Consider the following 19,834-nt stretch of genomic DNA (forward strand, 5'->3'; position numbering starts at 1 on the left):
AATGACTAGGGAGGATAGAAGGAGAATTGATGCCTTTGAGCTGTGGTGCTGGAGAAGAGTATTGAGGGTACCATGGACTGCTAGAAAAACAGATTGATCACGGAGAGGGTTAAACCAGGCGTCTCCTTGGAGGCAAGGATTCCGAGGCTTCGTCTAACATACTTCGGACATGTTGTAAGGAGGGACTGGTCCTTGGAGAGGGACATCATGCTTGGGAGGGTGGAGGGACAGCACAGGAGGGGAAGCCTTCTATGAGGTGGATTGATTCAGTGACTGGGGTAATCAGGATGGGTGTATTGGAGACAGTGCGATTGGCACAGGACAGAGCAGAGTTTATGGCTATTGTATATAGTGTCGCTATGAGTCACAAGCGACTTGATGGCACATAACAACAACAACAACAACTGGTTATTTGGGGTGCCTTCCAGTGAAATGAGGAAGACTGGTAAGGAGGTGTTTTCTGAGCAGTTGAGGTATTTAATGATGGAAATGGGTGGAGGCACTAAAGAGAGATGGAGATTAAGAAAAACCTTCAAGTTCTAGAGCTCAAGAGGGTTGTCATCATTCAATTCTAAAATTTTGAAAGTAAACATCACTATTCTCAAATAGCTCTGCACATCCAAGGATAATCCTATAGTCTTTTTTGCCTATAATCCTTTAGTGATAGGGGAGATAAGTAGAGGTAAACCAAGGTTCTACTCTTGCACTGACCAGAAGGGACCCTAAGTATTATACACCTGAGTCAAGCAACCTGACTCACTAAATGCACTGTTTACTGACTATATGGCTTACAAGTTTGAGATTTCAGGATGATCTGAGGCTCCAACAATTTCCTATAGCCACTCTTACTACAGTTCCTTTCAAATTAGAGGCCTTGTAAGCTTTCTCAGCTTATAGAGGGATAAGGGAGGAAGCCCAGGCAGCTATATGGTCCCATGGAAACACCTAAAACCAATTGCTGTTTGACTGACTCATAGCAACCCTGTAGGACAGAGTAGAACTGCTCATAGGGTGTCCATGGCTGTTTTAGTTAGCAGTCACATACCTTAACAACAGCACCTTCAGGGAAATACAGGGTTCCTGAATCAGGAGATAATGGAACGAGCAGATGCTGGAACAGAAAAACTAGACCTGGATCAACTTGTCCTTGCCTCAGGTGTTCCAGCGTGGTCACCCGGTCCCCACCCCCCAGCTTGCCTTCACAGAACCTCAGAATAACACCTCAGAGTTACGGAGACATCTTCTGGAAGAACCTTAGTCAAAGACCCAGGTAGGTTTTGTGGAACGATATAAGGACTGAAGGTGGGGAAGTAGTAAATTTTTAAACTACCATAAAATCAAAGTGTCCATCAGCAGAAAAATGGCTAAAGAAACTGTGGTACATTCACATCATGCAGTATCAAAAATTCATGAAATATTGCACAACATGGATGACTCTAGAACAAATTATGTTGAGTGACATAAGTCAGTCCTAAAAGGACACTTATGATATAAAACCACTAATATAGAAAGTGAAGGAATGGTTTTATACATAGAATCATTTTTAGAGTTAACAAGGATCAGATGGGAGAAGCAAAAAATCGAATAGATGAAGGGAAAGACAACATATAATAATTTTTATTAGATTTTGTAATTAATTACATTGACTAGTATCAATTGTTATAAAACTAAATATTTATGCATGAATGAAAATTGAATATGATTTGTAAACTTTCATACACACACAAGCCACATAGTAATAAGCCCCAGGGAAGGGTAGATTGCCTCACTACCTAATCCATTAGAGAAACAATATGGGTGGGGGTATCCTTCCTGCAATAGCCTACTTTTTTTCATTTCACAGCTCCATCTGGATGGAGGAACAGAACATTCCACCTATACTGGTAGGATAAATTATAGATACTTCTGTTAAAAATACACCCACAGACATTGTCCCCACTCTTAACTCCTATTAACCTCATCCCTCTGATGTCCCCAACCAATTCACAGACACTAGGTCCACCTTTCTAAGAGTCAGTTTTTGTGTTTTCTAGATCATAACCATATTTTTGTGATCTGGTTTCCCCTGACTCCCTATTTCAGCCAAGCTCCCCTGTGAAACCTATTTTGCTATACCTCCTTTTCCCATCCTGTGACACAGAAAGCCACAAGTTGCTTCCAGGCTGGCCTGTACATGCCTGAGGGGCTCACACCCCCCGAGATGCTTTGCAGAAGAAGGAAGCCACGTTTGATGGGAGTACAACAGGGACCTGGTGGCATCCCAGCCCGGGTCAGAGCTGTCACCTTTCACCTGGAGGATCTGAGGAGGCGCCAGGGACTCATTGATGAGTGAGGAGAGAAAACTGTACTCTGGGAGTCAAGCCAGATCTAAGGGTGGGATGGTTTGAGACAAGAATAGGAAGGGTTAAGAATTTTGAGGGGATTGAAGATTGTTTGGGGATGAGCCATAGGCTTGATGTTAAAGCAGAATATCCATAATATAAAAAGGAGCAGGGGGGTGAGGAATAGAGGATGAGCCATATGAGCTGGACCAAGTGGAAACTTACCAGTTGGGAAAATATACCATAGAACTGGAGGACAGTGGGGAATAGGAGTCACCACTGGGTCTCCCGACTAAAAATACTTAAGTATATGGGGAATAGAAAGTTGGGAGTAGAGAGTCAGATGAGGGGAAAACACCCCTAGGTCTCAGCGGGAAGTATTGTAAGCAGAAAGGTGACAAATGGGAAAGGCATGGAATCCAGATACCTCTCCTAAGTCTAAGGTCTCCACAGACTGAAGAAGGCCCAATGGGGTGGCTCTGGAGCAACCTCTGAGCCCCTGGGGCCTGGTGAAGGCAGCCCAGGATTCCTAGGCACCACTGACTACTCTAGTCTGGACAAGGAGAGAGCTCCTTTTCTGCAGGAAGAAGACGGCTTCCTCACTCCTGGTAGGGCTCAGGTATGCTTAGAAAGGAACTAGGTGGTGTCGTGAAGGGGGACATCTACCCTAGTCTTGCATGAAAAGACAAGGAAAACTTGTCTTAAGATTCAAGAGGAACAAAAATAAAGTAGGTTAGAGCTGAGACTGGAAGTTTGGAGATTAGGAAATCTGCAATCTGTTTCCATGCTTCCTTTACCCCCTTTTCTCTCAGCTGCTCTGGTCCCCCTGGAGTCCCCTGGGCCAGGAAGAGTCTTGCTTTGCCAGGGGACAGAGCTTCCTGGCCTCCTACAGCACTGTCCCAGCCTGTAGGACCCCGCTTCACGGGCTGGGCAGGGAGGAATTTGAACGTGAGGAATAAGAAGCTTCCTGCCCAAAGGTGACAGGGCTGCCTCCAGGACGCCAGACAAGTCCCTCCAGTTGACATCAAGGCATCTGCTGGCTTCTCCATTCTTGAATTCGACGAGAACCACCCCTGTGGACTCCCATCCCAGCTCTTCCCCATCACAGGGGCTCTCCAAATCCTGCTTTCCGGCATGACCTGCTCCTAGCATTATGTTTTCTTCTCGTTGTTATTTATTAAAGCAGTCAAGTTGTGCCCAGACGTGTCGCTCTCTTTATGAAGCAGAGGTGGAAGACTAATGAGGAAGGAGGGTTCCTTTCTCCTTCTAAAGGGTCTAGCTAAAGCAAAAGGTGACAGGCCTCCCAAATTCAGGAAAACGTGCTGCCCAGTCTCTGGTTCCCGGCCCAGCCCCTCAGCTCCTAGCACCTGCTCCCCACCCCCGGGCGCCCGCCAGCCCAGCTTTGCCTCCGTAACCCCGGACTCCTGCCTCTCCGCAGTGGGGCTCCCTTAGACGCTTCCCAGAAGCCGGCTCCGGCCGCGCGACTCCAGGCCCGGGGGAACCCAGACCCTCCGCCCAGCGCCCCACCGCACGCCGTGCCTGCGCTGACCCCGCGTTCCCCTCCGACCCCCATCGCCTTAATTGGGAGGCTCCGCCCCGTACGCAGTGACGTAAGACGCTGCTGTCAGTCGGCGCCGGGGGGAGGGGGGTCGGTGTGGGGTAGAATGGCCGCTGCCGCCGTCACCCGCGGGACCCCGGGAGGTAAGAGCCAGGGCTCCCCGCCGGCCTCTCCGCCCCCGCGCCAGGGGGCGCCGCTCCACTCGGTGCCCTCACGGAGCGCCGCGCAGGGGACACCAGTCCCCGCTGCCGGTTCGCCCTCACCTCCCCGCTTCCGTCCTCCTCCCCCGCGCCAGGGGGCGCCTCTCTGCCTAGGGTCCCGCAGCGGGGCTGCCCGCGCCTGAGGCCGGCTGTCCATGGGGCCCCGGGACCCCACACCCGCACTGCCCCTCACCGGCCGCGTGTCCGCGGACTTTGCCCTTGGCTGCTCCCAAATATCCCTCTGTGAAGGCAGGACCTCCCCCCCACCTTAGGGGCCCTGTGAACCAGGTTCCGAGTCAGATGTCGCCCCAGGACCCGCAGGCCACACTCTGCTCCCACTCCGCACCCTGGCACGCTGCCTTCAGGGAGTGCGCACCTGCGCCCCGGGGCGGAGTCCTTGCTCGTACTGGGCTTCAGTGCCCTGGGTTCCTTGGACAGGCCTCCTCCCCCTCTGCATCCCAACACCTGGCGGAGCCCGCGTTCAGCCTCCTCCGGCTTCCATCTGTTCCCTGCGAGGGTGGGGGCCTCGCGGAGCTAGGGTGGCGGTGGGATAGGGCAGGCCCGAAGGCCAGGGGAGGCAGTGGCATTTGCAAAAAGGGGGTACACAAGGTTTGTCAGTCTAAGGACGGAGGGTGGATTGTCCTTTGGGTGGAAAAGCTGGGTTCTGGGTGTCTAGCCCAAGTTCTACGAAGCCCTGAGCAACCGGGAGGGGAGAGAGTAGGTTAGGGTTTGTTATCAGATCTGCCCTTCCCATTGGAAAAATCAAATCGAAAAGGAACTCAGGGTGTGTCTTCTAAGGCCCTGCTCTCATCAGCATTCATACTCTGGCTACCAAAGGCCCTGAATCCCAGCTCCCAAGGCAAGCCTAGTGTCTCTGAGGCACTGCTCTTCCCCCGTCTCCCTCTTCCTGATTCTCAATTTTTGAGTCCCCGCTGGTGTTGGTTCCTACCACCATGTCTGCTTTCTCCCTCATCTCCATTCTTGGTCTCTGCTCTCACATCATAGCCTAGCCATTTAATCTTTCTTCCTTTTCCAGATGTTCCGACTCAAGTTTTGTCAATTGTCTCTCCCCACCTCATCCTGGAATAGTGTGGGGGCTTCCACCATGACCTTGTTCTCTCCCTTCCCAGCACAGACTCCCCCTCCCCCCGGCCCCTCAGGCCGGGGGTGACCTTGCCCCCTGGAACTCTCACCATGAATACCAAGGACACCACTGAGGTTGCTGGTGAGTTCACACGCCAGTGTCCTAGTTTGCACATAGCCTTTTTCCTCTCTAAACTGGGGACCCTCTAATTCTTGCCTCCTTTGCTCTGCTACCCTTGTCAAGGCCTCAGTTTCCCCCAGTCCTCTGAATTACTTTCAGTCCCTTTTCCTTGGGTTATCACAGGGATGTCAGGGGTGACCTACTATGCCTCCCTGTTTCCTCTAGAGAACAGCCACCACCTGAAGATCTTTCTCCCCAAGAAGCTGCTGGAGTGCCTTCCTCGCTGTCCACTGCTGCCTCCAGAGCGGCTGCGGTGGAATACCAATGAGGTGTTCTGGGGAGGAGGGGGAAAAGGTTGGGGGTCAGCACATTGTATTATAGACTCTTTGGAGGATGAGGACAAGGGCTTCATGAACATTCATTCCTTGGTGCATGTGCTCTCTTACTGACATCAAGTCAGAGCCAGCTCACAGCTGACCCACCACTGGGTTTATAAGACTAGACATCACATAAGAGAAGATTGTCTGTCCTTCTCCTATGGACTTTTTGGGTTAGCAGTACAACTCCATACACACTACACCACCAACACTCCTACTTGGCATGTGTACCTAGAGGAAATAATGCCTGCCATCTGTAAAGGAATTGTTAAGCTTGGGCGATGTACTAAGCACCTGAACATTATCTCATTTAGTTCAGTAATGATGCCAGGGGTAGGCACTGTTGTTATATCCATGATACAGGTTAGAAAACCCATTGGCCTCCTATGCTTTATATAACTTACTCCAGAGTTTGTGCTATTAGCTACCACCAATTCTCCTTTTCTGGATTACAGAGTCTTTCTGCTAGATATCACTTATGTTCTTCCACACAATGTGTTGTATGTTGTTTTTGTTATGTGCTTTCGAGTCAGAACCAACTCATAACTGACCCTCCAGTGAGTTTTCAGAGGCTATAAATTACACAGAAAGAAATTACCCATCTTTCTCCTGCAGAGTAACTGGTAGATTTGAACTTCCTGACTTTGGGATGGCAATTCAACTTTATACCCACTAGGCCACCAGAGCTCCCTATATGGCATGTAGTGGTTGATAGTTACTGGTTTGATATTAGGAGGAAGCCATCAGCAAGAGGAGGTGTGTGTATATTATTATTGTAAATGCTCTAGGGCCTTCAGGAATGACCACGGAAGGGTGGTCATTAAGGCTTTGTAGAATACCTGGAAAGGGGCTTGATCTTTCTGTTGTCTAAGGTTTCCAGATACAGAGACATGTACACACAGCACTTCATGCTAACAGAGGACTCCTGGTCAGAAAGTGAGTATTAAAGACACATTTGGAGATGAATCTATGGACCAGACAGGAGTAGGAGGTACAGCATATGTAAGCAATGAGAACACTGGTTCCTTAGGGAAAAATCTCAGAACCAGGCCTGGGAATCTGGAATTATTTGTAGTTTCAAACCATTGAGGAATGGCATCCACTTCCTAAACAACATGCCTCTGGAAACTATGAACTTTGATAAATGATGATAGTTATAGAAAGGCTGCAAGCCTTTTGTTCATAGGGTCGCTATGTATGAGTTGTGTTCAACTCAACAGCAATCAACAACAATGACAACATGGCCCAGAGATAAAGATTCCAGTTGGAAGAGAAGTGGAGATTATAGTGTTTTGTCTGCAAGGAGTCCTGGAACTTGTAGAAGGGTGGGGATCCTCCCTGGGCCCAGATACCCGGAAGCATGCTCCACTAGTTGCCAACACTCAGCAGGGAGCTAGACTCTGAAGGCTTGACTCAGGCCAGGCTGGGGCTCCTTATTAAAGGGACACCTAGCTGAGCATGTCTTCTCCCACAGGAGATTGCATCGTACTTGATCACCTTTGAAAAGCATGATGAGTGGCTATCCTGTGTGCCAAAGACAAGGTGAGAATGTTAACAGAGAGGCTCAGGGGCCCTATCCCAGAGCTCTAGGCCAACTTTCCCCTTCCCAGGCCTCAGAATGGCTCCATCATTCTCTACAACCGAAAGAAGGTGAAATACCGGAAGGATGGTTACCTCTGGAAGAAGCGGAAGGATGGGAAAACCACCCGAGAGGACCACATGAAGCTAAAGGTCCAGGGCATGGAGGTAGGAGAGTTAGCGTCCACTCTTCGCTGCCTACTTCCCCCAACAACCCAACTCTAGGATTTAAGCCATGCCTCCCCCCAGAGACACGTGCTTAGTTCCCCCATTTATCTCGCATTTCCCTCAGAGCTCCAGGTAATGACCTCTTTTCCCCAAGTCCTTGTTCTTTATCTCCAACCATCCTTGCACTGCCTTCTGATGTCTGGACTCCTATACCCCAAATCTGGCCCTCCTCTGGTGCCCAGGCCCCACCATTCCTTTCACCCCATTCCTCACCTATGACTTTGGCTGTTGGTGTTTGAAATAATTGGGAAATAGTTGGGGGTGGAGAAAAGGTCAAAGAAGAATTGGTGGAAAGATTGGGATTCCTGCAAAGGGACTGAACAGAGGAAGAGATGGGGAGCAGACTAGCCCTCCCCCCACCCCAGCCTGTCTCCTGGCAGTGTCTCTATGGCTGCTACGTTCACTCTTCCATCGTCCCCACATTCCATCGGCGCTGCTACTGGCTGCTCCAGGTAAGGATGGAAGAGCCAGACTTCCTGATCTTTGAGGGAACTGGGATCCTCATGATGGGATGAAGTGAGAAGGTGGCTAGACCTTGGTAGGGAAGAAGAGAGAAAGGACAAATAATGGAGAGAGCCAGGAATTAGGGGGGAGGTTGGGAGCTTCCTTGGGAAAATGTGAGGCCTATAAAGCTGAGCCCCTGGTCCTCAGGACCCCACATTCTCTGTATGTACACCCTTGTATTCTCAGAACCCTGACATCGTCCTTGTGCACTACCTGAACGTCCCAGCCCTGGAAGATTGTGGAAAGGGCTGCAGCCCCATCTTTTGTTCCATCAGCAGCGACCGCAGAGAATGGCTGAAGTGGTCACGGGAGGAGCTGTTGGGACAGCTGAAGCCCATGTGTAAGGCACAGGGCTAGGGGTGAGCTGCATAGGGAGCATGGAACCCAGAGTGTTTCAAAGGAGCCAGGGCTCTGTACCCAGTCTGTGAGGTAATATTTCCCTCCAAGCCAGGATGATGCTTTTCTCCAGGGGTGCTAGGATTCCTGGTGCATTTCAAGCTGTGAGCTATATGTCTGAGCAGGCTGGGGCTGCTGGCCTCTTCACTCAGCCAGAAGTCATGGAGCTTGGAGGAGCCATCAGGGTATTTTGGGGGCTGTTTTGTGGAGTTCCCACAGTACTTCCCCACAACCCCAACTTTCCTCTAGTTCATGGCATCAAATGGAGCTGTGGGAACGGGGCAGAGGAGTTCTCTGTAGAACAGCTGGTGCAGCAGATCCTGGACACCCACCCTACCAAGCCCGCACCCCGAACCCATGCCTGTCTCTGCAGTGGGGGCCTTGGTTAGTGACCCCTGACTCTGATGCTGTCTTCCTGTCTGTTCACATGGCACTCACACAAGCCAAGGGGAATCTGTATTGGTGGGATTTGCATGCTGATTTGCAAGTCTTTTGCATTTCCCAGAAAGATGGGCCACAGGAGCAGAGGCCTTACCATCGGGGTACACACTGGTCCTTGCTTCTTTCATTATAATGTCCCAGTAGCTTGTGTCCTTTCCTGCTTTCTATACATTACAATTCCTGGCCAACCAGCACCACCAGTTAAATCCAGCCATTAACTTATTCCCAGTTGGCATCACCTTGGTTCTGCCCTTTGTCCTTTCTTCCTTCGCCCTTACCTACTTCAGTGAATAATGCTTGTTCAGTACTTGGGGTGGGGGTGGGGGATAAGGGGAGAGGGGGGGAGGAGGGGAGGAGAGGGAGAGCCTCAGCTGCCCCCCAGTGGTCACAATCAGTATTATATATATCTAAAGGCTTCCTTCCAGTAGAGGAATGGTTGTTAAGTGGGACAGTTGTTAAGGGTCCTGCTGAAAATTAAAAGGTTGGAAGTTTGAACCCAGCAGCCACTCCTAAAAATTTCTAGCCATGGAAACCTCTGCCCTTCAAGGTTGGCAGGGGGGCTTGGGGCCCAGGAAGGGACAGCTGTCTTACCCCTTCTTCCTTTTCCCAACCCCTCTTTACTCCAGGTTCTGGGAGCCTCACTCACAAATGCAGCAGCACAAAACATCGCATCATCTCCCCAAAAGTGGAGCCCCAAGCACTAACCCTGACCTCTATCCCCCATTCCCATCCCCCTGAGCCACCTCCACTAATAGCCCCACTGCCCCCTGAACCCCCCAAGGCACATACTTCCCCATCCTCTTCCTCCTCTTCCTCCTCCTCAGGCTTTGCCGAACCCCTAGAGATCAGGCCTAGTCCTCCTACCTCCCGAGGAGGCACTGCTATTCTCCTGCTGACAGGACTGGAGCAGCGGACAGGGGGTTTGACACCCACCCGGCACTTGGCTCCGCAAGTAGACCCCAGACCCTCCATGAGCTTGGCTGTAGTTGTAGGCTCTGAGCCCTCGGCCCCACTTGCTCCCCCTAGCCCTGCCTTTGATCCTGATCGTTTTCTCAACAGCCCCCAGAGGGGCCAGACATATGGAGGTGGGCAGGGAGTAAGCCCAGACTTCCCTGAGGCAGAGGCCACACATATCCCTTGTCCTGCCCTGGAGCCCGCTGCTGCTCTGGAGCCCCAGGCAGCTGCTCGGGGTCTCCCCCCACAGTCAGGAACAGGTGGAAGAAGAGGAAACTGCTTCTTCATCCAAGATGATGACGGTGGGGAGGAATTCAAGGCCCATGGAACTGCCCCACCTGCACCTTCGCCCCCTCCTTCACCCCCACCCTCACCTGCGCCCTTGGAGCCAGCAGGCAGGGCAGGAAGAGGGGAAGCCTTGTTTGGAGGATCTGGTGGGGCCAGTGAACTGGAACCCTTCAGTCTCTCATCATTCCCAGACCTTATGGGAGAACTCATCAGTGATGAAACTTCAAGCATCCCTGCCCCAGCCCCTCAGCTCTCTCCTGCCCTTAGCACCATCACGGACTTCTCCCCAGAGTGGTCCTATCCAGAGGTGAGTCTCGGGCCTTTCCCCTCCTTTCTCAGTCTCAGCTGGTTCCTAGGTTCTCAAAACCAGCTGTATCTACTATAGTCCCTTTCCTCCCCCTCTAGTCTATGACCTAGGAAACTTTGGTGCCTAGTGATAATGAACTGTGCTGCCAACTCAAAGGCATGAGGTTCAAATCTATCAGCAGCTCAGTGGGAGAAAGATGAAAACCCTCTAGAGGGCCAGCTATGGGGCTATTGTGATTCAACATACATAACAGTCTATGACCTAGTTTAACTCCATTTTCCTGGATTTTCTGTTTTCTTTTCAACCTCTGTTTTTACATAGAGTATAGCATCTATCTTGTTTCCATTGTCCACACCACTCACTAACTTTTGCTCCCTTCCTTCTCCTCCTTCTATGTTAACCATACCAGTCCCTCCAGGAGCTCATTCTCTTGATGACTGTTCTGAAGGGAAGGGAACTGAGGCTTTTCGCTTAGAGGAAAAAAAAGCATAGCTTGGTGTGATTTTAGGTTAAGTTGCCAGCAGTGGCAAGAAGTTCTGTTTTATGTTGCTACAGAGAGGCAAAGCAGAAACTACACTGGAGATAAATTAGAAAAAAGGAAAATAAGCACTTCCTCTTGATGAGAACTCTCTGCAAATGAGTTAGACTTGCGGGAAGCAGGGAATTCCCAGTTTCTGGCAGATTCAGATCAAGATTAGGAAAGTCCTTGGCTGGAAGGTAGAGGAGGAAAAGATAGACAAGCTGACCTCAGTCCACTGTGTCCTGTTAGACCCTGACCCTGGCACACAGCTTGGTTTACAGTAGATACTGCTTACGGGTATGAGTGGGAACCCTGGTGGTGGTGTTTATGGGGAGCTATGCTCCTCAACCAAAGGCGGCACCTTGGGAAAGAGATACACAATCTCCTCTTTGCCATTTATAGCCACAGAAAACCCACTGGAGGGTCAGCTTTGAGTCGATTCTGACTTGATAGAAATGTGTCTCTTTGAGGTTATGAATGAATGACTGAATGAACATGTTTTCCCCTCACAAGACTGTGACCTCTGTCCACAGGGTGGGGTCAAGGTGCTCATCACGGGCCCATGGACTGAATCCACTGAGCATTACTCCTGTGTCTTTGATCACATTGCTGTGCCAGCCTCACTTGTCCAGCCTGGTGTCTTACGCTGCTACTGTCCTGGTATGAGGATTGGGAACAGCAGTGCAAGGGAAGCACTGGGAATAAATGACATTGTGTTTATTATTCCAGAGAGGAAAAGGCTCTCCTCCAGCCCTAGGCTAAGCCCCAGTTGCCCTAGCAAGTGGATGTGCTCGGGCTCAGTTGTCAGGTGGTCTAGGTTCTGGTCCAAGAAACCTACTCATTAGCTGCCTACTGACCTCAGAGAAGTCAGAGGCTTTCATGGGACCCTAGCCTCCCTTTCTGTAAGTTCAGACATTTGGGTGAAGTCATCTGTCTGTCTGTCCTGGCCATCTGTCTCAACTGGAGCAAAAGTCTCTGATTCTGATCCCAGGAGCTCTAGGGAAAATAAGAAGTTAGAGATGTTGATGATGTTGATCTCCTCAGAACAGAAGGACACTGCTTTTGGACCTGTGCTGTCTGACAGGGTAGTCACTGACCATCTATAACTATTTCATGAAAAATTTTCTCATTTGAACCAACTACTTAACAAATACGTAAGGGCCACTTGGGGTAGTGTTACCTTAGTGGACAGTGCATATACAGAAGGTTTCCATCCCTTTGGAGAGTTCTGTAAACACTAGATAAGACTTCATTGCTCACCTAGACTCTTAAGGGGTTTATTCTCCCACCAAATTGTTTGTAAAATACAAGTATCACTTGACCGTCAGCTTCCAGACCTTGTTGCTAAGGAATAAACATCCCTAGCAACAGGGTCTCAATCTAAGCAGTCACTCTAAGGGTAGGAGTGGGAACTCTGGTGGTGTAGTTCCTAAGGAGTTATGCTGATACACCCAGTGGCAGTGCCTCCTTGAGATTTACTGCCTTGGAAAACCCACTGGAGGGTCAGCAGGTATTTGTTCTCTAGATACCAGAAAGCCATTGACACCACAGCTTCTTGGACCATAACACCTGAGTTGCTGGGGGAAGAATGGGAAAGGGCCCAATGTGGAATGACCACTTGTGGCTCTGACGCAGGAGGCCAGGAAGGAGCCAGGGAGAGAGAGCCTAACTTGCTCACACTGTCCTCCCCAGCCCATGAAGTAGGGCTGGTGTCTTTGCAGGTGGCAGGGCGGGAGGGGCCCCTTTCTGCCTCTGTGCTCTTTGAGTATCGAGCCCGTCGTTTCCTGTCGCTGCCTAGCACTCAGCTTGACTGGTTGTCCCTGGATGGTGAGTACCTAGCATTCTGAACCCAAGAGCCCAGCTCCACAACCTGTAAGCCTCAGTACACACTTCTAAACCCCTCAGGAGTCAAGCAGCTGCTACTGCCTAACCCCTAGCCGACCCCTCATTTTTTCAACATTTCATTAGACATTTCCTTCTTTCCCCCTGCAAGTCTTAGATTTCACCTTTATTTGTCATCTTGCTCTGTCCTCTCCACCCTATAGAATGGAAACTAGGCAAGCAAAACCAACATGACAATGCAGAATCTAGCGCAACATGTATGTGATACATATGTCTATGCACACACATTTAGATTTTTCCCTCATAAAGGTATGTTCATTATAGATAGATTGGATATTATAAGCAGAAAACTATTTTTATTACTACTCAGTAATATCTTCCATTGTTAATATTGTTGAGTACTTTCTCTCTCTCTCTCTCACTCACACACACACGTGTACATATTTGTTCATTTAAATCAACTGTTCTTGTTCCTGGTACTCTCTCTTCCTGGGGTTTAGAACTGTTCCCATCTGTACCTGTTTCTTTTTTAGGTTTGTGTTTCTCTTTTTTGTCCTCTTGGTGTCTCTGCTGTTGTCTCTCGGCTTCCCAGTTCTGCTGTCACCCTGGTTAAGTTTCTCTGCCTTCCTTCATGCCCCCTTCCCGCCTTGGGGCTTCTGGCCCTGATTTGTCTCATTGTGGAAGTGCGCATGCCACAAAGAGCCCATGTTTGTGCTAGGCCACCTGTCTCTCAGACTTAAGTCGGCCAACCTTTGGAACTTGCCGGATCCCTCGGTCCTGTCTTCTCTTTGTTCTGCCCTATGGCTGTGCATCATTTTATTTCTCTTTTCCTGTCTTGTGTCTGTTCATTTCTCCCATGGATCTCCTCCTTCACTCTTCTCTCCATTTCTTCTTGACTCAGTATCTTAGCTGCCTCTTCTTCATACTTTAATTGCTTGTTCGTTTCTATCCCTCAGCACTTTCTCCCTTGTGCTCATTCTTCTAATGTTACACCTAAGTTTCTGCTCACTAGTGTGCTTTCTACCCCCAACCATCATCTTGATGCCTCCATCCCCTTCTAACCCTCCTGCTTTAGTCCTGACATCTCAGCACATCTACAACTTCCACTCTGCCTCTCGTCCCATGGCTCGGATCCCCTCCCACTTCCCCTCCTTGTCCTTGTATGATCTCAGGAGAGGACGGATATAGCTTGGGGTGTGTGCGCGCTTGTGTATTTGTGTATGGGGGGGGGGGAGAAGAGGCATGGACATGGTTATTCATCTCTGTCACCTGCCCCTCCCCCCACCCCCTTTGTGGACAGCTGCGGGGGGCTGGGAGGAGGGGGCAGTGCTTTCAAATCTCAGTCCCTGAGCTCTTTTGGCCAGTGATCAGAGATTAACTGAGAGGAGGGACCCTGGACTCCTTGAGCCCTAGAATGGGGGACAAAGGTAGTGTCTGGGGAAGAATTAACATTTTACTGGGGTGAGGGAAAAGGCAGAAGAATGCATTTATGATGTAATTTGGAGCAAATGGGGGTTCAGTGGCTGTTTTGGAATTCCAGCCATCTCTGTGTCTTCAAGGATACAGTTGTGGAATCTGGTTCGAGCTAAGTGGGTAGGACTAAGGTTTGAGAACTGACTCCTGGTGGGCTTTATTTAGAAGGTATGTGGGTAAAGGAGCTTTTGTTTAAGGGAAGAGGAAGGAACATAATTCCATGTCTTCACTTCCCAGATCCTGGGGCAGGTCCAGTGTTGGTGTTCAGGGAATCACCTAGACCCTGCCCACTCACATTCCCATCCCCATTCCCCCTAGACAACCAGTTTCGGATGTCCATACTGGAGCGGCTGGAGCAGATGGAGAAGCGGATGGCTGAGATTGCAGCAGCTGGGCAGGCGCCTGGCCAGGTTTCTGACAATCCTCCAATCCAGGTACTTCCGCTAGGGTGTTTCACTGGCGGGAATAAGGGAAGCGTCTTCCTGAAGAAAATGGCTCTAATGTCTCACCCTCTTTACTCTAGAGTCCCCAGCCTCCTCACCTAGTCCTCCCTTCTCCCTGCCGTCACCCTGCTCCCACCCCTGTCCCATGGCAAGAGTGGCTATTCTGGGCACCCTTTTGGCATGACAGGCTTCAGACTATTTCTGGTCTGAAGAAAGGGTGGAGGTAAAGGAGGGTGGAAGAGGGGATCAAGAGTTGGGCTCAAAGCTTTGTAGTTCACAAGTCTCTGAAGATGAGCACTAGGGAAAGGCAGAGGAACTCCGAGTTCCGAGGGGGAGAAGCCATCTGTGGATAGACTGCTAATCCAAGTGGATGTGACACACAACATGGGTGGGGGAGCTGACTGCCAGGGATGCCGTGGGAGGCTGGCTGTGGGCATGGAGGACACAGAGGCTAGAGAGGAACTCGGATTGGGAGAATGGATGGACTGGTGGTGGGAACCTAGAGCAGAAAGGAGTGGGAGTCAGGACAAGGTAGTCAGAGTCCAGGAAGACACATGTTGGATGGCCAAGGCTATCCCAAACCAGGGGCCACTCTGTCCGGTGTCTTGCTTAAGGGTCTGTGTGTACTGCAGGATGAAGGCCAGGGGCCTGGGTTCGAGGCACGGGTAGTGGTCTTGGTAGAGAGCATGATCCCACGCTCCACCTGGAGGGGTCCTGAACGTCTGGCCCATGGAAGTCCCTTCCGGGGAATGAGCCTTCTGCACCTGGCTGCAGCCCAGGGCTACGCCCGCCTCATCGAGACCCTCAGCCAGTGGCGGTAAGGAGGATCATCAGGGAGGTGGCTGGACAGAAGTGCCAGGGGACTGAGGAGCAAACTGTAGGACCTAGAACTCTGCCAAGAGGGAACTGGGGCCACTGTGGGAAGAAGGGGCTGGAAGAGGATTTGATATTTTGACTTCATCTCTTCAAATTTATGAAATCTCACTGCCTCATGCCTCTTAGAGCTCCCAGACAGCTTGTTTCTTCCTGGATATTCCTACTTAAGACTGTTTTCTTCCTGACTGGGCTCTGTTGTCTCTCTCCCTAACCATTCAGGAGTGTGGAGACTAGAAGTTTGGACTTAGAGCAAGAGGTTGACCCGCTCAACGTGGATCACTTCTCTTGCACCCCTCTGGTGAGGATGCAAGGGCTGTGCAGATAAGGACAGGCTTCTAAAAGATGCAGAGGACAGGGGAGGGCTGGGTCCAAAGCCAACTGGAGAAAGGGCCTAGCCTCATCTTAACCTCTATCCCCACCTCCCACTTCCCCTTCCTTGCCCTCAGATGTGGGCTTGTGCCCTGGGACACCTGGAAGCTGCTGTACTTCTTTTCCGTTGGAACCGACAGGCACTGAGCATTCCTGATTCCCTGGGCCGCCTGCCACTCTCCGTAGCGCATTCCCGGGGTCACGTCCGCCTTGCTCGCTGCCTGGAGGAACTGCAGAGACAGGAGGCTTCCATTGAGCCCCTAAATGCCCTATCATCCCCCTCCTCCAGCCCAGACACTGGTGAGGGCTGTTTCTATACTTCTTTTAGTGATGTGGGTAGAAAGACTGGCTAGGGCTAACTAACCTATAGGTTCCTCAAACCAAGGACTCAGGTGCACCTTATTCAGCCGATGGTCTTTTCAATCAGGGGAAACTGAGAGAAAAGGGGGGAGGATGGTCAGACCTGAAGGGTGGCATGCAGCAGGTGGCTCCCACCACCACACACCACCCTGAATTTCTTCCTTCACCTTCATAGGTCTAAGTAGCGTCTCATCGCCCTCAGAGCTGTCAGATGGCACCTTCTCTGTCACATCGGCTTATTCTAGTGCTCCGGACAACAGTCCTCCCCCTGCTCCCTTGCCAGCCTCTGAGATCAGTATGGAGGAGATGGTCCCAGGCCAGCTCTCTTCTGGTACCCCAGGTCCCCTACTCCTCATGGACTATGAAGTCACCCACTTCAGAGGGTCCCAGCTGGCATCACGTCCTCTCCCATCACAAGATGATGGAGCTGCCACAGAGGAAGCTGACAGTTTACCCACTGTAGATGTGATCCCGGTACTGCTTATAGTGATGGGAGCTAAGAGGGCTAGACATGGGAGCAGAATTAACAGAACATTTTACTTAGAGAGTTCTGGTGGCCTAATGATAAGGCAGTGCACTGCCAACCCAAAGGCACAGTTCAAATCCACCAGCAACTCCAAAGAACAAAAATGGGCAGGCTCCTCCTGTGTGATTTACAGACTGGAGGGTCAGCTGTGAGGTGGTTCCAACTCTTTAGCACTTAACAGGAGTAGGATGGTAGAATGGATGAGCTAAGGCAGAATCACTCTGGTTTGTTTGGGAAGGGGCCAATACATCCTTATTTTGATAGAGGCAAGGTAACCCCTTCCTTACATCTTTCCAGGCCTTGAGACTCACAATTCATTAGCCATCAGAAGCTTAAAGTTCTGGAGCGTATTTTCAGTTATTGCTGGGTTATAGGATTATTTAATTAGTTATCTGTTGATTCATCAAGGGACTTGATGGTTCTTGAGGAACCAGTGTGATTCTGGAGGGCAGGTGGGCCGGAGGGGGAAAAGTGAGCAAGACAGAGAGTTTTGACATGATATTGGATGGGGGACGATTTGCACACAAGCAAAGTAAGTCTTAAGAGAATGAACAGATGAAGGAATGAGTCAAGTGCACTTAAGCATATTTTTCTGTTGAAGCTTGTGGACATACCAGCTTTAGACATTTACTTATAGGGTTACAATAAATTAAGTTGGAGAACACAAGGAAAGTGGCTAGAAGTGTTGCAGGATCCAGGGCTAAAGCTATTCAGTGGGACAGCATGCTGCTAGGAAGCCATATACTAGTTTAGGGAAACTGAAGGAATGGCCCTTCATGACAAAGCCTGTGCTAGCTGGCTAGCACCAGGCAGACCTGGGTGAGTAGTGATTAGCCTGTATGAAAGGGCAGTGTTGGTTTTTATTTGCCCAGTTCCTGAGTTCCTATGTAGAGTTCTGTTCTTCTATCCTAAATCCTGGACAACTCCACACAGAGGGCTATATCCTCAAGTGGGAGTCCAGTAAGTACAAAAGAATGAGTCTGGACCAGTGGCTGAGAAAGATGGGGTTAGCAGGAAAAGCAGTCCAGAAGTGAGAGGATCAAAGTGTAAACCAAATCCAGCTCTGACAGGGTAGAAACCTCTGCTCCTTTGGGGCTCCATAGGCCTCACTCAGTCTCTCCCATTCAGGTGGACATGATCTCACTGGCCAAGCAGATCATCGAAGCCACACCAGAGCGGATTAAACAGGAAGACTTCTTGGGGTTGCCAGAGGCTGGAACCCCACTGAGGGAGCGGACAGGAGCCGTGGGACTCAGTGAGACGATGTCCTGGCTGGCCAGCTACCTGGAGAATGTGGACCATTTCCCCAGTTCAGCCCCTCCCAGGTGACCAGCTAAGAACAAAGCTTCAGGATTCTTTTTTAAAGGAAGATGGAAGTGGAGGACCTCCAGCCTAAGCTCCATTTTGCCTGAGGCCTCTCTGCTTTGAGAAGGGCACTGAACTATAGGGCCACTCTCTGGGGCTGTTGCAGGGAATGTCCCTTCATTCCCTGGATGGGAGAAGAGGGCCTACAGATGCTAACACCCTTTCTTCCCCCTTCCCAACAGCGAACTGGCCTTTGAGAGAGGGCGCTTGGCTATCCCTTCAGCACCTTCCTGGGCAGAATTCCTCTCTGCATCTGCCAGTGGCAAGATGGAAAGTGATTTTGCCCTGCTGACTCTATCAGACCATGAGCAGCGGGAGCTGTATGAGGCAGCCCGCGTCATCCAGACAGCCTTCCGGAAGTACAAGGTCAGGAGACAAGGATTCCCAAGCAATAAATGACAGTCTTGGTTCAGGGGAAGACTCTGGGCTTCTAGGACTCCTGGAGGAAAAGCAGGCATCCAGAAGATCTCAGATGGGGTGAAGGGTCAAGGTACCCTTGGCAAGTTGGAGGCTTGGGTCAAGAGATGTCCATTAAAAGAAGAGGTGAGTGCTGAGGTTCTGAGACTGGTCTTCTCCTTAGGGCCGACGGCTGAAGGAGCAACAGGAGGTGGCAGCTGCAGTGATCCAGCGCTGTTACCGCAAGTACAAGCAAGTAAGCCCCTTCTGTCTTGAAGGCCTGCACACACTCACCCCCAGAGCATGTGGGGTGCTACCAGAGCTTTAATTCCCCTTCTTTCTTCACAAGCTGACCTGGATTGCACTTAAGGTATCAGGCATGAGAATAAGAGCTGGGGGTGAGGCTGTGTTATGGTGATTCTGTCTGCCCATATGTGTGTGGGTTAGAGAACCAGACTGGCATCGACTGAACGTGGGGGTGCCCTGCAAGGGGTTCGGGTCTGTACCTCCACTTCAGCCTGTTTTCTTCACCCCTGTAGTTTGCACTCTATAAGAAGATGACCCAGGCGGCCATTCTGATCCAAAGCAAGTTCCGGAGCTACTATGAACAAAAGCGCTTTCAGCAGAGCCGCCGAGCTGCTGTGCTCATCCAGCAGCACTACCGCTCGTACCGCCGCCGGCCCGGGCCTCCCCACCGGCCCGCGGGCGCCCTGCCTGCGCGGAGCAAGTAGGCCGGGGGCCCCGGGGCCCCCCACTGATGCGGCCCCCCACTGATGCCCACTGCTCCTCGTCCTGCCCCGCCCGGACTCCTCCTGCGCGGGTCCCCAGCTCTTCTTTCCCTTCTCCCACCAGAGGCTCCTTTCTCACCAAGAAGCAGGACCAGGCGGCCCGGAAAATCATGCGATTCCTGCGGCGCTGCCGACACAGGTAGCTGCCCACCGTCCCGTCACCGTCCACCTCCCCGGCCCCTGACACTCAGACCCCTGGGCAGACCCTTTCTTGTCTCTTTGCAGGATGAAGGAACTGAAGCAGAACCAGGAGCTAGAAGGGCTTCCCCAACCCGGACTGGCCACCTGACCTCCCCTCCGCTTTCCACTATCCAGGGGCGTGTCCTGCAGTCTTAACCGGAGAGGGCTCTCTGGGAGGAAGGGGAGCCCCCAGGCAGCAGCTCGACCCCCTTCCCCTTCACTGGAGCCCCGCACAGACCTCCCGCTTCCTCCCCTCTCTCAAGACCGGGCCTGCACTCCCCAACCCCTGCTGCGCACACCCTCGCCCCACACACCTGCATCTTCAGCTGTGACCACAGAG

General features: G+C 51.1%; 2 protein-coding genes and 1 pseudogene across 6 annotated transcripts in view; 2 read left to right on the top strand and 1 right to left on the bottom strand.

The window, feature by feature from the left end:
* The window catches only part of INCA1 (inhibitor of CDK, cyclin A1 interacting protein 1), a 9,392-nt gene extending 5,619 nt beyond the window's left edge, over nt 1-3,773 (top strand). Inside the window, exons 2-7 of the mRNA XM_006903294.1 lie at nt 1,157-1,270; nt 1,844-1,883; nt 2,141-2,328; nt 2,775-2,940; nt 3,134-3,269; nt 3,652-3,773. Of these exons, the coding sequence (XP_006903356.1) occupies nt 1,157-1,270; nt 1,844-1,883; nt 2,141-2,328; nt 2,775-2,940; nt 3,134-3,269; nt 3,652-3,773 (766 nt within the window). The remainder of the gene's footprint in view (nt 1-1,156; nt 1,271-1,843; nt 1,884-2,140; nt 2,329-2,774; nt 2,941-3,133; nt 3,270-3,651) is intronic.
* Nucleotides 3,774-3,944: 171 nt separating this feature from the next.
* Nucleotides 3,945-19,752, top strand: CAMTA2 (calmodulin binding transcription activator 2). 5 transcript variants are annotated; one of them, XM_006903282.1, is made up of 23 exons: nt 3,945-4,022; nt 5,210-5,304; nt 5,509-5,612; nt 7,135-7,202; nt 7,271-7,406; nt 7,847-7,918; nt 8,157-8,310; nt 8,616-8,750; nt 9,434-10,356; nt 11,410-11,536; nt 12,569-12,703; nt 14,510-14,625; nt 15,267-15,451; nt 15,730-15,808; nt 15,957-16,179; nt 16,415-16,713; nt 17,894-18,090; nt 18,313-18,496; nt 18,711-18,782; nt 18,876-18,896; nt 19,066-19,253; nt 19,379-19,453; nt 19,540-19,752. In XM_006903282.1, the coding sequence occupies exons 2-23, from the start codon at nt 5,274-5,276 to the stop codon at nt 19,601-19,603; spliced, it is 3,588 nt and encodes a 1,195-aa protein (XP_006903344.1). In that variant the 5' UTR covers nt 3,945-4,022; nt 5,210-5,273; the 3' UTR covers nt 19,604-19,752. The 5 variants fall into 5 exon arrangements, with proteins under 5 accessions (XP_006903344.1, XP_006903346.1, XP_006903343.1 ...); XM_006903281.1 differs by lacking the exon at nt 3,945-4,022 and having other exon boundaries at nt 5,216-5,304; nt 19,381-19,453; XM_006903284.1 differs by lacking the exons at nt 3,945-4,022; nt 7,847-7,918 and having other exon boundaries at nt 5,214-5,304.
* LOC102845308 lies at nt 3,946-4,666 on the bottom strand (annotated as a pseudogene).
* Nucleotides 19,753-19,834: the final 82 nt, after the last annotated feature.

The sequence above is a fragment of the Elephantulus edwardii genome, unplaced genomic scaffold (assembly GCF_000299155.1).
Source record: "Elephantulus edwardii isolate Elephantulus edwardi_28Jun2011 unplaced genomic scaffold, EleEdw1.0 scaffold00554, whole genome shotgun sequence".
NCBI lineage: Eukaryota > Metazoa > Chordata > Mammalia > Macroscelidea > Macroscelididae > Elephantulus > Elephantulus edwardii.

What these genes read in the sequence shown, in the direction of transcription:
- CAMTA2 (XM_006903281.1), top strand. Translation starts at nt 5,274, where the DNA reads ATGAATACCAAGGACACCACTGAGGTTGCTG. An exon ending in TCTCTGCAGTGGGGGCCTTG is followed by an intron (nt 8,751 to 9,433) that starts GTTAGTGACCCC and finishes TCTTTACTCCAG; the next exon opens with GTTCTGGGAGCCTCACTCAC. An exon ending in TGACCTGGATTGCACTTAAG is followed by an intron (nt 18,897 to 19,065) that starts GTATCAGGCATG and finishes TCACCCCTGTAG; the next exon opens with TTTGCACTCTATAAGAAGAT.